This window comes from Centrocercus urophasianus, unplaced genomic scaffold (assembly GCF_019232065.1).
Source record: "Centrocercus urophasianus isolate 14NV4802_14NV808 unplaced genomic scaffold, USGS_Curo_1.0 seq_5, whole genome shotgun sequence".
Classification (NCBI taxonomy): domain Eukaryota; kingdom Metazoa; phylum Chordata; class Aves; order Galliformes; family Phasianidae; genus Centrocercus; species Centrocercus urophasianus.
The window spans coordinates 7,956,908-7,971,254 of NW_024885088.1; the positions used below are offsets into that span (position 1 = coordinate 7,956,908).

Below are 14,347 nucleotides of genomic sequence, written 5' to 3' on the forward strand. Positions count from 1 at the left end.
TTGATGTAGTCATTTGATTTATGTTCAGGAGTAGCAGTTTTATGAAGAGAGTACACAGGGTGAAGAAACAAAAAGTTTGTTTTTAATTACAATTCTAACTTCTAAAGCTTTAAAATCTTTTGTATATCTCTGTGCAATGTACATTAAATGTCCGTATTAAAAAAAGCAAATGATGTAAATGATAAATATGTGTGGGCATAATAAAGCAAGTGAAGGTGGACAGTACAAATTGACCATAACTGCAATTCATGAACAGTTGGTGGTTGCATTTGTGCTTTCCTTAGTAGTAGTAGAGTGGATCTGTCAGTGCATCACACAGCAATTAAGTTTTAAAAAGAAGTCTAATGGTAGTAGGAGGTAGTGGTACTAGTCTAGGAGGGCTTCAGAAACATTTCAAGTAATTGTCAGAAGACTGAAGTGAAAGCAAAGCATAAATAATTGGATGATCAGATGTTTGAGTTAATGGAAGTCAGTAGTTTTGGAGCCTTACTTTACTAATGGGCATTTTTCTTTGAGGAAGTAAACAGTGCGTGTTAAATTGTTTTATTCCAGTATTAGGAGTATATAGTAAAAAACAATCTAGAATTTAACAGGAAAAGATGAATACAGTTTTTATGAAAACAACTAGATCTAGGGCAATTAAATAAATGCTATCATTAAATCTTTTATGATATTATAACATTTAAATCAGTTTTTCTAAGGCTGGTCAAAGTCAGGGCAGAGGTCACGTAAGCTGCAGTGAATCTGCTCTCTTAAATTAGGGTAAGCGTATTGTTTTTGTTAGGCGTTATTCTGAGTCAGATTTTGTACTAAAATATGCTCAAACAGATTTGAATATGTAATGAGACCTGTGAGTGTGCAATTCTTACCCAAAGAGACCATGGAAATATGTTTAATTGTTGAGAATGAAATTATAGCTGAATGATTCTGAAACTTACTCTTTGTTCTGTAAAAGAATCAGGCCAGGAAATACAATTCATTTTAAAAAAGCTGTTTGTTCCACAGCAAGGGTGGTGACTGTATTTTACAGGCCACCTTGGACAGTAGTGTATTTTATTTGCCTAGACATTGTTCTTCCTCTCTGTATGGGTTGGTAGTGACCTTTCCTACTTCTGCAGCACCCTGCTCCAGGAGCCACAGTACAAAAGCAAAGGAAGATGAGATAAGAGCAGAGAATAACAGGAATCAGCCAGACACCCAGAGCTGCAGCTTCCCAAACAGGAGCTTCATTGTCTGAAGTATAATTCCTGCCACTGTAACCTTTGGTTTCATTTAAGTGTTGTTTGCTGCTGTTCAGATGAGGAGGAGTGGGCATGCGGGATAACACCTCTGCAGATTTAGGTATCAAAGTTGAGTGTATAGTCCTTCTGTCTGAGCTAGTGAATAGTCTAGTACTTCCTGAAGTTGTGCTTGTCCTCTTAGCCAAATGGTTATCCAGCAGAGAAGTTGATTCCCTGGAATATGTGCTGCCTTTTGTTTTTACAGCCATCAGGCTTGTGCTGGAGGTGATGGTAGAAGATGGAGCTTGGAGTAGAAGTGAACTTGACGTAACATTACCATGCTGGCATCTTTCCCACTCAGAGGTCTTTGTGCTGTTTAGCCTTTCGTATTTACTCTGTGAGGTGTAAATACTTGGCCCCTTGAATTTCAGTCTTTCAAAAATAAGAAGGTCTGGATCAATCCCTATTAAATCATAAACAATATTAGTTTATGTGATAAAAGCTCATCTGCGTACAAGAGAAGAAGAGAATCCATTTGACCAGCAGCTCTAGGGTGATTGTGCTCCTGGGGGCTCATGCATCCAGGTGCTAGCAGTTGAGGAGACTGGGATCCAGGGGCAGATGCTGGTTGTCTGAGCCAAGCTACTGGAGCTTTAAGACAGTTTGTATATGAATTAAATATATATTTAAATATACACATTATCATATATATATGTATATACACATATATATATTAAATATATATACACGCATATTAAACTGTATATTCTCACTATATATACATACGTATATTTTCAGTAGCAGTTCTCTATGTGGCTGCACAGCACGGAGGACAAGGCTCTTGGTACTGCCTTCATGTTTCTGCTTTATGCATCTCACTGTGTTGCCTATGTGGATAGCTGTGTGTATATGTATATGTACACATGTGATATACTTGTATGCGTGGTCGATATGCATGTGCTGAATGGGAACAGATTTTTAGCCGTGCTATTGTGTGAATCCAGGGGCACAGAGCAGCAACAGCCTCTCCTCTCTCTGTCAGATCTTACATGGTACTTTTCTTTAACAATAGTATTCGTTAAATATTCGAAGAACAAATCTTGGCAGCAGGGTGCACCTTCAAGGCTCTTTCCCAAATGCTGAATGAAAGAAAGAGTGGGGAAGTATCCCAAAAAGTATGAACATTAAAGAAAAAAAAGTATTACGCATTTTTATCATTGTGTGTTGTTACAAAAGGTCTTTTAGCAACTTACTATATATATACATATTGCTGTGTTTTCTGCCTTTATGCACACAATATTTGATTACCTGTCGTGATGTTGTACAAAACAACGTTGATTCTAGCCTTTAGTATGCAACTTTCCAGTGCTGGGCAAGACACGTGCAAGCAATTCATATTTTCATTAGTAGCTCCATGGTAGAACACTGCTAGATTACAGGAAACTATAATACAAAAAGAACAAAGCTGGATTTATCAGCACTATAACTGTTGTATTTTCCATGTTATTACAAGGGCTTCTCTGAAAGTAATGCCTCCTAATTTGTTGGCCCATAACATCAGAGGATGTTAGTGATGTGGCAGTTGCTATGTGACTGATGGCCGCAGAGGGGCAGTCTGACAAAATGGTGTCTGACGTGGAAGGGGGTATGAAGCAAAGGTGTAGAATTGAATTCCTCCATGCAGAAAAAGTGGCACACAATCATCACAGTGTAACACACACTGTATGTTTATGGAGACCAAACAATGGATGTTAGCTTGGTGAGGCAGTAGTGGTTTGTCTCGGTAGTGGTGACAGCAATGCAAAAGACAAGCCACATTCCAGACAGCCAGGTACAGCTGTCCTACCATGAAGTGAAGAGTTTCTTGGCCAGCTGATCCAAGTCAATTGGCAGATTACAACCATGGAATCATGTATGGAACGAAATATTGGCTTCAGTGCATTGGAACCTGTGGTGGTAATGTTGGAGCATCACAGTTTGCACCATGTGGGTCCCACAAATACTCACACAAGAAATAGAGAGTCTTGGCTGGACTGTCTTTCCATACCCACTGTACAGATTTAGCATGTTCTGAATACCATCTGTTTGGGCTGATGGAAGACGGACTGTATGTGAAGTATTTTCCTAGCAATCACACTGTCCCAGCAGCTGTGAAACAGTGGGTCAACTCCACTAGTGCAGATTTCTACACAGGCTCTTGCTGGCAAAAATGCATAGCTAGTGGTGGTGACTAAGCTGAAAAATAGTGTTTTGTAGTTAAGCATGTGCTCTAGGAAGCAGTGTTATTGTACTCTTTATATCTGTTGTAATCGCTATGGAAATAAATAAGAAGCATTACTTTCAGAGTGACCTACATGCATTATTTAGCATTAAAAGAAACATTAATACTGACTAGTTGCACAGTACATCAAGTCTGTGATTCTCTCATTATCATGCAAACTTCTTAAGCACCCACTTGTAAAAGTAGAACAACTTTAACTATATTCATATTTTATACCTAGAGAAGATGAAAAGGATAGCCAAATGAATTCTAAATGAATTCTCAGAATAAATAAAACCATGTGCTGTAGCCTGCAGTCCTCTCTTATCTTTCCTTTATATCTTTATTGCAGTGATTGGACTATTTCTGAAAGTAAAGCTGTCAGTACAAGTTTGAGGTGTTGGCTCTTGTGCAATTGATACCTGTCTACTTGAAACTGGAGAGCAAACATTTCTTTCCTCAGACTATTAAACAACCATCAGATGGCGTATCCTGAACTACAATATGTAACTGGCATCCTGCCTTGCTTTATCTTGTCTGGCTTTGGGCTATTTATTTCTGTGAATATAATATTTAAAACAATTCATCATCTGTATTTGGAGACTGGCTTCTCTCTTACCACCTGAGGAAAGTGTCACTGGGAACTAATTTTCAGAACTATGTAAATACCCGAATGCTGGTGGTTTAAGATAGCTGAAAGCATGAAAATGGAGATTTAGGAGTCAATTCAATTAAACGCTTTTGAAAATGTTATATTATGTGCTCATAGAGATGCTTCGATACTCAAGGTGAATGTTATACTCAAAGTCAAAATATCAAGTCAGAAGTCGAGTTTATTTTATATCACTGTGCTTGGAGTAGGATCAGTGTTAATTTTTGTTTAGTCAGATGAAGGTTTTTTTGTTTGTTTTTAATTATATAAAATCATTCTAGTTGCAGGGTAATGATGTCAAGACAATAATGGAAAAGCTTTATTTTACATGAATTGTTAAGAAACTACCTAGCTTTAAAATATTTTCCATTTACTTTGGTATTTATTGTAAATATTGCCTTACATTTATAAGTAATGATACCAACTTGTAATATTCATGTAGTGAAAAAGTAATGCAACTCTTTCCTCTTTCCACAGTATGTGTAACTAGAAAACTAACCCTATCTTATCAACAAATGAGAAGAAGAAAGAACATTCTCTTTACCCAGTCTTGCTATCTTTTCTGTATTCACTGTGTTTTTTCAGTTAGTAATCTAAATACTGCATTGAATAACTCGGTAAACACAGCTAGAAAATATTTTTCCATCATAATGAACATATCAGATGTCAGAGATGAACACTGTTTTCAGAAGATGTATACCATGTGATTTAAAATTTGCAATCAAAATGCACCCTGTCTGAAAAATACAAATTCAGCAGCTTTCTGGATTACTGAATGTATATTGTACTATGTTTTTTACCTATTTGCATGAAGTATTCAAAGTTGTCTGCATAGCTCAAACAAAAATAGTAATACTTGTAAGAACAACTAGAATCCTAAGCTGTAATGAATAGCAAGTAAAGTCAGTACTTGATATTGAATGTAAGTCAAAGGGGTTAAACAACAGTTTCTCTTTCACTGAGACCATGTTCTATCTCTAACTAGGCTTCATCAGTTTCCAGTTATGAAAATAGCAGCTGAGCTTAGAGAAGGCTTTTACAAAACTAGAATTGGTACAAAAAAGTTATGGCTATTTATAGCAATAGAAGAACAGTGCCTGCCAGAAACAGAATAATTTAAAAGGACTACACAAACTCTGACTCTATTATGTATCAATTAGTTTACATTTTTCTTTAAAAGATTACAAGTACATTGTAGTGTTCAGAAAACATCTGTAGCCAGTACATCTTGATGTACTTCCTGAGAACTATAGACATTTACACAAAGACAAAAAAGAATATGAAAATATAGACATATAGATTAAAAAAAAAAAGAATATAAAAACAGTTCTAGTCATCAGTAAACATTTTGTATCACTTTTAGTATGAGCTCACAATAAAAATAACAAAGGCCTTCAAATATTTCTATGAAGTGTCTGTGTAGTAGTTGCTTTTCTGTGATACCTTTTGCTGATAGAATGTTAAACATTCTGGAAACACTAAAAATAGAATATTATGAATATTATCTTTTTTTTTTTAATCAAAATTTTCTGATGCTTGCTCAGAGTGATTTTTTTTTTCCAGCAGAAAACTGTTCTTCACTTTCCTTGTATGTTATAGCAACGTAAAACTTTGCTTTGAAACCCAAGTACTTAGTGTTCTGGATTTTGTTGAAGAATTGACATTTTGTACTATCTGTATGTTTTATGCTTGTTTTTCAGTATGATACATGAACATAGTGTAGGTTTGGTGATATATATTGCAAGGATATAAATTCTTAGTTGAAAAAATAGAAGATAAATGAAAATACATGAATTTGTTTTAAGGTAAGAGTGAGATTTCAAATCCTTTTCTATCTTCAAAGTTTGATCAAAGTTCTGTTGTTGTTAGAAAATCATATTTTTAGCACAACATAATTCCAGAAGTTTTTCATCACGATTAGTATACCTGCTTTATGAAAATATCATTAATATTAAAAAGAAAAAACATATAGCTTCTGAAGAAATTGGCTTTTGAGGAAGTATTCTGAGTATTCTGAGGAAGTATTTTGAGGAAGTACTGGTAAATGCGTTAGATTTTATTGCATAAAATTGAGTAAGAATAGTAAATCACAAACCTATTTTTGGGGTGAGAAAAAATAGTTCTTTGGTCAGGAAAAATACGTAAAAAGCATGCTATAAGATATTTCACATCACCTTGAGGAGGTACAAGCCAACTATGCCATTGTCTGTTTTTAAATTATTTCAAAATTTGTGTTTATCTTCTATAATTACCTTTCAGTAACTGTACTATTACTGAGAATCCAGCAAATAAGACTGTCTTATCAATTGTCAATATCTCTTGAAGTCTTAATTAGGACATTTATTGACAACATCTGTGGTAGGCTACATCTGTCTCTTTGGGACTGTATGGAAATTACAATCTGATTTAAAGCATGTTTATGAAATGCCATCTGATATCTCCGTACTTCAGTTAAGGTTATAACAAATCTGCACTTGACTGTGAAAGATTATAAAAACAAGACTCCAATTACCATTACTTCATTACGTACTTAGTCTCACATTTTATGACCAAAAAGGTTATTGTCCAAAAAGGAAAAAATGTTACTAAAATTTTTATAATTATTCTTTATTCACCTTATTTAAAACAGAAGTTGGCTCCAGAGTATATTTCTACTATAGGAATTGAAAGAAGACCCAAATATAACAGACTTGTGTGAAGATTCTATCCCCCGCCCCTCGCAGCCATTCTCACTAGCTTCCATAACATTCATGCACTGGGATCATAAAAGGGAAGATTAATTAGATGAAATATGGTGTGAACACAGAGCAGGAGAGTGTTCTTTCCTCTCAAAGAAATGAATACCCTTCTATCTCAGAGATAGCTAAGTAGTGTGATCCCTCCCTTCCACAAACCATGTCCTCATCTACTAAGGAAGAACCCTATTGTAATCGGTGTCTATTTACAGTGGAGTAGAATTTTTCTGTACTTCTGTTCTTGTTTTCATGTATGCCACAGTCTTTATAATAAACACTCACCATTCCTCTGAAGGCAGCAGGTTCTGCTGCACTGCTGGGAGGAGACTTCTGCGTAAATCTTCAGCACCTGGGCTCCTCTCTTCTGTGATTCCTGCAGGTCGATCAGAAGACCAGGAAAGCGTCGGATCCAGCAGTTCTTGTAAAACATGGTGGGTGTGCAGAGAGAATCTGACTCCACTGCCAATCCCAGAAGCAACAGCACCTCTGATATTGCCACCAGCAGAACCATCTCTTCTGTGTAATTGGCTTAGTGAGTGTGCTTTCTCCTTCATGGATGTGCTGAAGTTTGGACCAGCTTTTTAAGAGACATTATCTCGAGTCATAAGGACGCTACCAATTCTGCCAGGGGAAGAAGTCAAGACAAGTTTTTTTTCAAACAATTCTGGTGATGCTGTTTGGCCTGCTGTCAAGGGAAGCAGTCATTCTATGAGCTACATATGATTATAATAATAATTACTGTTTTTCTCTGCATTATTTGGAGAAAGTTTTTGAGAGACAACAGGCTTGTGCATGTACTGCTTGTAGTCATTCAGAGATCTTGCTTCTGTAATCTCAAGTTTGTCGTAAGTCCTTCTAAGACCAAACTATGCAGACAGCCTTAGTGTGTGACAAATAATGGTAAGCACAGTATTCTGTTTCACCTCAGCTCTGAAAGTATGCAGCCCTGTCATTTGAGAGCAGGTGGGTCTGCTACTTAGTTCGTCCTCACTGCTACTCTCAGTACAGAAAGAACAGCTCCGCTTAGTTTCTTAATGCATTTTGAATTATCTGGTTCTTGCAAATTTAGTTTCCTTTTTGAGTAACAAACTGAAGCATCTAATAATGTCTGCCAGCCAGAGGTGAAAATTTGTTCTTCTCCACTCTACTTCTGTTGTAAAAGTGGAATGATTTTATTTGCAAGGATCTAGCAATAGATTACTATGTCTAGAGAAGGCTGTAACCTACAGAATCACAGAATTGCAGAGGTCAGAAGATCATCAAGTCCAACACTCTGCTAAAGGAGGCTTCCTATAGTAGGTCACACAGGTAGGTGCCCAGACAGGTCTTGAATATCTCCAAAGAAGGAGACTCCACAACCTCTCTGGGTGACCTGTTCCAGTGCCCTGTCATCCTCACTGTAAAGAAGTTCTTCTATATATTTGCGTGGAACTTTCTGTGTTCCAGCTTTTGGGCATTGCTTCTTGTCCTATTACTATACACCACTAAAAAGAGTCTGGACTTGTGCAATTGACTCCTGCACTGTAGATATTTATAAGCACTGGTCGTATTCCTTCTCAGTCTTCTTTAAGTTGAACAAACGCAGGTTTTCAGCCTTTCCTCAAATAGGAGATGCTTCAAGCCCCTTAACATCTTTGTCACTATCCACTGGACTCTCTAGGAGATACCTGTATTTTTAGAACTGGGGAGCCCAGAACCTGACATAGTATTCCAGATCTGGCCTCATCATGGCAGAGTAGAGGGGGAGCACCTCCTTCAACCTGTTAAACTTACTCTTTTTAATGCAACCCAGAATAAAATTGGACTTCTTGGCTACAAGGCCATGAATGGCTTGTGGCTAACCTGTTATCCACCAGGTCCTTCTCTGCAGAGCTACTCATCAGCAGACAGTTCATTAACCTATAGTTATTTCTCCTCAGGTGTAGGACTCTTGCTTTTGTTGAACCTCATGAGTTTCCTCTCCACCCAAATCTTCAATCTGTCTAGGTCCTGCTGAATGACAGCACAGCCTTCTGGAACGTCAGCCACTCCTCCCAGCTTCATATAACCAGCAAACTGCTGAGGGTGGGCTCTATTCCATCATCCTGATCACTGACAAACAAAACCGGACCCAGCACTGACCCCTAGGGTCAGTTACAGGACCCATTAGTTACAGGACTCCAGCTAGACTCTATGCCACTGATCACAACTCTATGAACTCTTCCAGTCAGCTAATCCTCAACCTATCTCACTGTTCACTCATCTATCCTGTACTTTCTAAACTTCATTACAAGGATACTGTGGGAGACAGTGTCAAATGTCTTGCTGAAGTCAAAGTACACAACATCCACTGCTCTCTCCCCATCTATTCAGGCAGCCAAGACATCAGAGAAGGCTACCAGGTTGCTCAAGCATGATTTCCCCCTGTTGAATCCATACTCCTGAAAACCTCCTTCTTTTCCAATTGTTTGGGGATAGTATCCAGAGCAAATTCCATCATCTTTCTAGGGACAGAGGAGAAGCTGACTGGTCTGCAGTTTCCCAAATCATCCTCTACATTTGTCTGCAGACTAGAGAAGTAATTGTAGTCCTGCCTTTAATCTTTCACATATTTAAGAATACTGAATGGTTTGCACTGTCAAAATAACATGTAACATATAACATGTTTACAGTAACTAAAAATGCAGGTTAAAACTCCAGCTTACTGGATTGTATTCTAGGAAATACTGACTTCTAAAAGTATTTATTTATTGCTTGTTTATATTAATCAGGTGGTTCAAACTTAATTGATAAGAGACTATGTCAAAAACACTTAAGCAGTTTTGTGATGGATGACTTCAAGAAGGTTTCATAATAGCAGGTAGCTGATTAAGAGAAGACTGAGATGGGTATCTTATCCATGCTTATTGATATCCAAAGGGCAGGTGTCAAGAGGATGGACCCAAGATCTTTTCAATGGTGCCCAGCAGCAGGACAAGGAGCAGCAGGCACAAACTAGAACACAGGAGGTTCCATATGAACATGAGGAGAAACTTCCTTACTTTGAGTGTGACTGAGCACTGCAACAAGCTGCCCAAAGGTGTTGTGGAGACTCCTTTCCTGAAGGTCTTCAAAGCCCACCTGGATACTTTCTTGTGTAACCTGCTGTAGGGAACCTGTTTTAGCAGGGAAGTTGGAATAGGCAATCTCTAGATAGAATCTTCCAGCTCCTACAATTCTGTGATTCAGTGTGATTCTGTAATTTTTCTGCTTACGTTAAAGCTTGGAAGAAGCCTGTGAGAGTGTAAGAAACTACAGATGGCATATAGGAAGGCAACTTTTCAAGCACCTGATCTGAAACCTGAAACTCCTGTGCATATTGTTTCTTAAAAGGATGCAATCTGATCTTTGGTTCCCACTGCTGTGTGCAACATAACATAACATACAGAAAGGATTTAAAATGCTACAATACACGTGTTCACATACACTCACATAGAAGTGCTGACAGAATTAGGCAGAAATACAGTTTTCTACCATAAAGATCATGTGTGAAACAGACAACAGTGTTTTAGACAGGAATTTTTTTCTTCAAGATTAGCATTGTCCTGTGAGATGCGTAGAGAGTTTCAAGGTCATTTTAATTCCTTAGGCATTACTGCTAGCATTTGTTTTGCAAAACAGATCCCCCATTTTGGAAATGAGACAGCACGTACAGAGTTTTGTTCTTTACAGAGCTCCTTAAAAGGTAATGAGCTCAGCACAGGTTAACTCCTGTTGACCAAATAGCAAGATCAAAGGATTTATTTCTTCAGCTAAAATACTGTCTATGATTATAATGTATATGTAAGTCACCCCAAAAGTAATGCCACCTATTTATTTCTATGGAAACTATGACAAATACAGAGAGCACAGTAACACTGTTTGGTTCAGCAAATTTTCAGCTACAGAACACTGTCTTGCAGTGTAGTCATTAACTATGCATTTTCACCAGCAACGAACAAGAGCCAGCATACTGTGCTTGTAACCATCTGCATCCATCTACCAGCAGAGGTGACCCGCTGTCACTGTCACTACTGCTGAAAGCACCACAGACCACCTCACTGTGTTCACATCAACTGTTTGGTCTCCATAAACATTCAGTAAGCATCAATAAATATCAGTGGGTGCCATTTTTCCACATGGAGGAATTCCGTTCCACACCTTTGTTTTCATAGGCACTTCCATACCAGACATCATTTTGTCCGACTGCCGCTTTGCTGCCATCTGTTGCATGGCAACAATGTGTAACTGAATATTGGTGGGAAGGTTTAGCCTCTACTGTCATACACCAACATCCATCTCCGATGTTGTGGACTAACACAGTAAAATGGAAGACATTGCATTCTGAGAAGCCTTCATATTATAATGTTCTCATACAATGTCTATTGTGAGAGCATTCATTAAATCGTTAAAAGGAGCCTAAGCAAGTAATTATTTAGGCATCTGTCTTAAAATGAGCTGTTGGCATTTCTGTTATTTTACTTGTTGTTGTGATTTATTTATCTGTAGTCTGTTGTGCATTATTTTTGTTTTTATCTCTGCCTGAACATCATTATTTAAAACCTTGAACAGGTTTCAATATACTTTTTTGCAGTCAGTGAAATGCAAAGAGGTGATTGTAAGCATCTGCCATTGTCACGAGCACCACTGAATGTATTTTTCTGAGATACATTTTGGTTTAAGCTTTCCAAATATTCCAGCGCACCACTTGAAATGAGACACACTTTTTTGAAAATATGCTTGTATTGTGGTTTTACCTCCAGCATTTAGTATGAATTTTGTCTGTAAGACTGATATACAGTAATATTCATTCTTGACTGCTTTCTTTGCTCCAACTCTTCTCGAAGAAGAGAAGAGTTTCTGAATAATGTATTTCTGAATAATATGGGGAAATGTAGAACATAAAGATTAAACTCATAGTAAAGAAGCATTTTTACTGGGTAAAGCTGAATATGTCTTTAGTTCACTGAACTGAATTAGACTACTTGTATGACAAAAAATTTGATATAATAGGTAACTTTAACAGTAATGGTGTATATATTTATGGTTGCTAAATACTGTGATGACTCATCATCTGCTTTTATATAAGTGTGATGCCTTGCAAATTATATATGTAGATATACTTCTTCCTTTTTAGGAAAAGATAATTAAAGACTAGCCTTGTGCCCTATTTCAGTTAGAAGGACTTGAAATATCATACAATTTCTTCAGTTTCAATGATGCTGTCTCTAGACATTAGGATAAAGCGTAACGCTGGATGTGAAACATGCCTGAACATCTAATCATATTTCAGACTGTTCATTAAGTCTTCATCTGGCATCACATTTTGATTAAAGGAGCAAATACTCAAATATCTGCTGTTGCCTTTGATGCAGTCACCGAACACGGTCAAGTGAAAGTACTCCTTGTGTTTAACTATGTTGTTTTCAAGATTGAGATTTGGTAACCAGTCAAGTTGTGTATAGATTTATGTATCTGCAATATATTTTATATCTATATTTAGTTTGCCACTGCTTGGCAATAGACATGTTGCTAGTCTTTCTCAGTACCTTCTCATTTTTATCCTGTTCCGCTGCCTGCTTCAACTAAGCAGCTATTTTCTACCTCATTACTCAAAACTTTCTCCTTTCTCTGTTTCTGACTAAATTATGAGAGCAGGAACAGCTGCACTTGTTTAAAGAATCATAAAGATATTGAAATAAATAGATAAATTACGTAGACAACTTTCTTGCAAAATTGAAAAGTATTTTCTGTTAAAGCTCGAAGTCTTCTGCCACCTTACCCAAAATTTCACTTTGACTTTTGGATGGAAAATGCATATTTGATACTGAAATTTAGTTAAAACTTTTCATAAGAAGTAGATATCTGAATCTTACCTGCAAACTAGTAACCGACTGTTCCATGTGCTCTGAAAGGAGGGATCAAGAGACTTTTGCTGTTAGTAAGGAGTCTCCGGTATCAAGCCAGATATCATGCTATTTGTAATTCTTTTCACCATTCTTCTCAAATTTCTTCCTGGAAAACAAACCGTCATTTACCTGTTTTCTGTAAGAATACAGATGCATTTGCAGGTCTTTCAGTAAAAGAGATACAAGTGTACCTGGCACAAAGGAGAAGAATGATGTTTCTTGTTATAAACAGAAACAGCACCTGAAGAGTTCCACCTGAGCTGGCAGGAATAGTGGCACAATCCAAAAGCTTACTAGTACAAAGGATTCATCAGACATTAACTCTTTTTTTGCCAGATTTATATAAAAGTAGACAACTTTTCCACCTGTAGTTTCAAATATATATATGCTTTTTTATTTAGCTTATATGGAATATATGTTTCTAGTACTTGGAATATGTAAAGACCAAAAAAGAAGATCTCTGTGGTTCAGGGAAGCGTTCCTGAAAGTGATCTAAAGTGCCAAGGCTTTGATTCTGTAGTCAGGTCAGCCAATCTTAAATTATAGAGCACAAATAGTTCGGCTTTGTTCACAATTGCCCTCTGGCTGCTTAGAGGGAACAGATGAACAGTAGATGTCTCCTTGTGGCTTTGTGGCATTACACTTTTTTTCTGCTTGAAGTGCTATGATAGAAAGTGTTGCACCTTGCTCTTTCCCAACCAGCACTAGGTCCTTTCTTGGAAAGTTTCCCATTTTCTGCTCTGTCAGTACTGGTTAAACCAGAGGTGCATGAGAGATGGATGCATCCATCGTGTAGATGCAGACTAGACAACAGAGAACAGGTGGGCCTCATGTCTGGGCCTTCTCTGTAGAAGGTTATGGGAGAGAAGCAAGAGATGCTCTTAATGCCCGTATGCAGCCAAGAATCACTCCTTGATGCTGCCATGTTGATACACAGTGTAGAAAATACGTAGAAAATTATTCTTGCAAACACAGACCCAGCCTCTTTCACGCTTAGGAACTGACCACTGCTAAATATAGAAACCAGTATATATATGTTCTCTACTGCAGCTGAAGTCATACACATTAGCTTAAATCATGTGTGTCCAACCTTTAGTCTTGCCTGGGCTGCATTAATTGAAGAGGAATTGTCTTGGGCTGCATTTACATAGGTCGCTTAAGAAGTAGTATCTCCTATTTATTTCCACAGAAATGACAACAGATACAAAGAGCACAGCCACATCGTTTGATAAAGAAAACTCACATCTACACAATGCTATTTTTCAACATAGTCACCACCATTAACTATGTGTTTTGGCCAGTGATGAACAAAAGGCGGCATACTCTACTTGTAAAAATCTGTCAGCAGAGGTGACCAATTATTGCTGTCTCCACTGCTGAAATGCACCACCCACTGCCTCACTGTGTTGCTATCCACTATTTGGTGTCTATATATATATTCAGCAAGTGTTGATAAACATCAGTGGGTGCAATTTTTTTGGCACAGAGGAATTCATTTCTACAGCTTTGCCTCATACCCATGTCAGATGCCATTTTGTCAGACTGCCCCTTGGCTGCCATCTGTTGCACAGCAA

At 37.5% G+C, this 14,347-nt stretch overlaps 1 protein-coding gene across 11 annotated transcripts in view; it reads right to left on the reverse strand.

Annotated features, from left to right (window-relative positions):
* The window catches only part of MANSC4 (MANSC domain containing 4), a 22,041-nt gene continuing 7,694 nt past the window's right edge, over positions 1–14,347 (reverse strand). For 9 of the 11 annotated variants that reach the window (XM_042835143.1, XM_042835140.1, XM_042835142.1 and 6 more), the window contains 4 exons: positions 12,741–12,879; positions 7,150–7,488; positions 2,529–2,663; positions 1–1,683 (listed from right to left, as the gene is read on the reverse strand). In XM_042835143.1, coding sequence (XP_042691077.1) covers positions 1,025–1,683; positions 2,529–2,663; positions 7,150–7,378 — 1,023 coding nt within the window. In that variant the 5' untranslated portion in view covers positions 7,379–7,488; positions 12,741–12,879 and the 3' untranslated portion in view covers positions 1–1,024. Of the gene's footprint in view, positions 1,684–2,528; positions 2,664–7,149; positions 7,489–12,740; positions 12,903–14,347 lie in introns of all 11 variants that reach the window. The other 2 variants (XM_042835146.1, XM_042835148.1) reach the window with 1 other exon arrangement.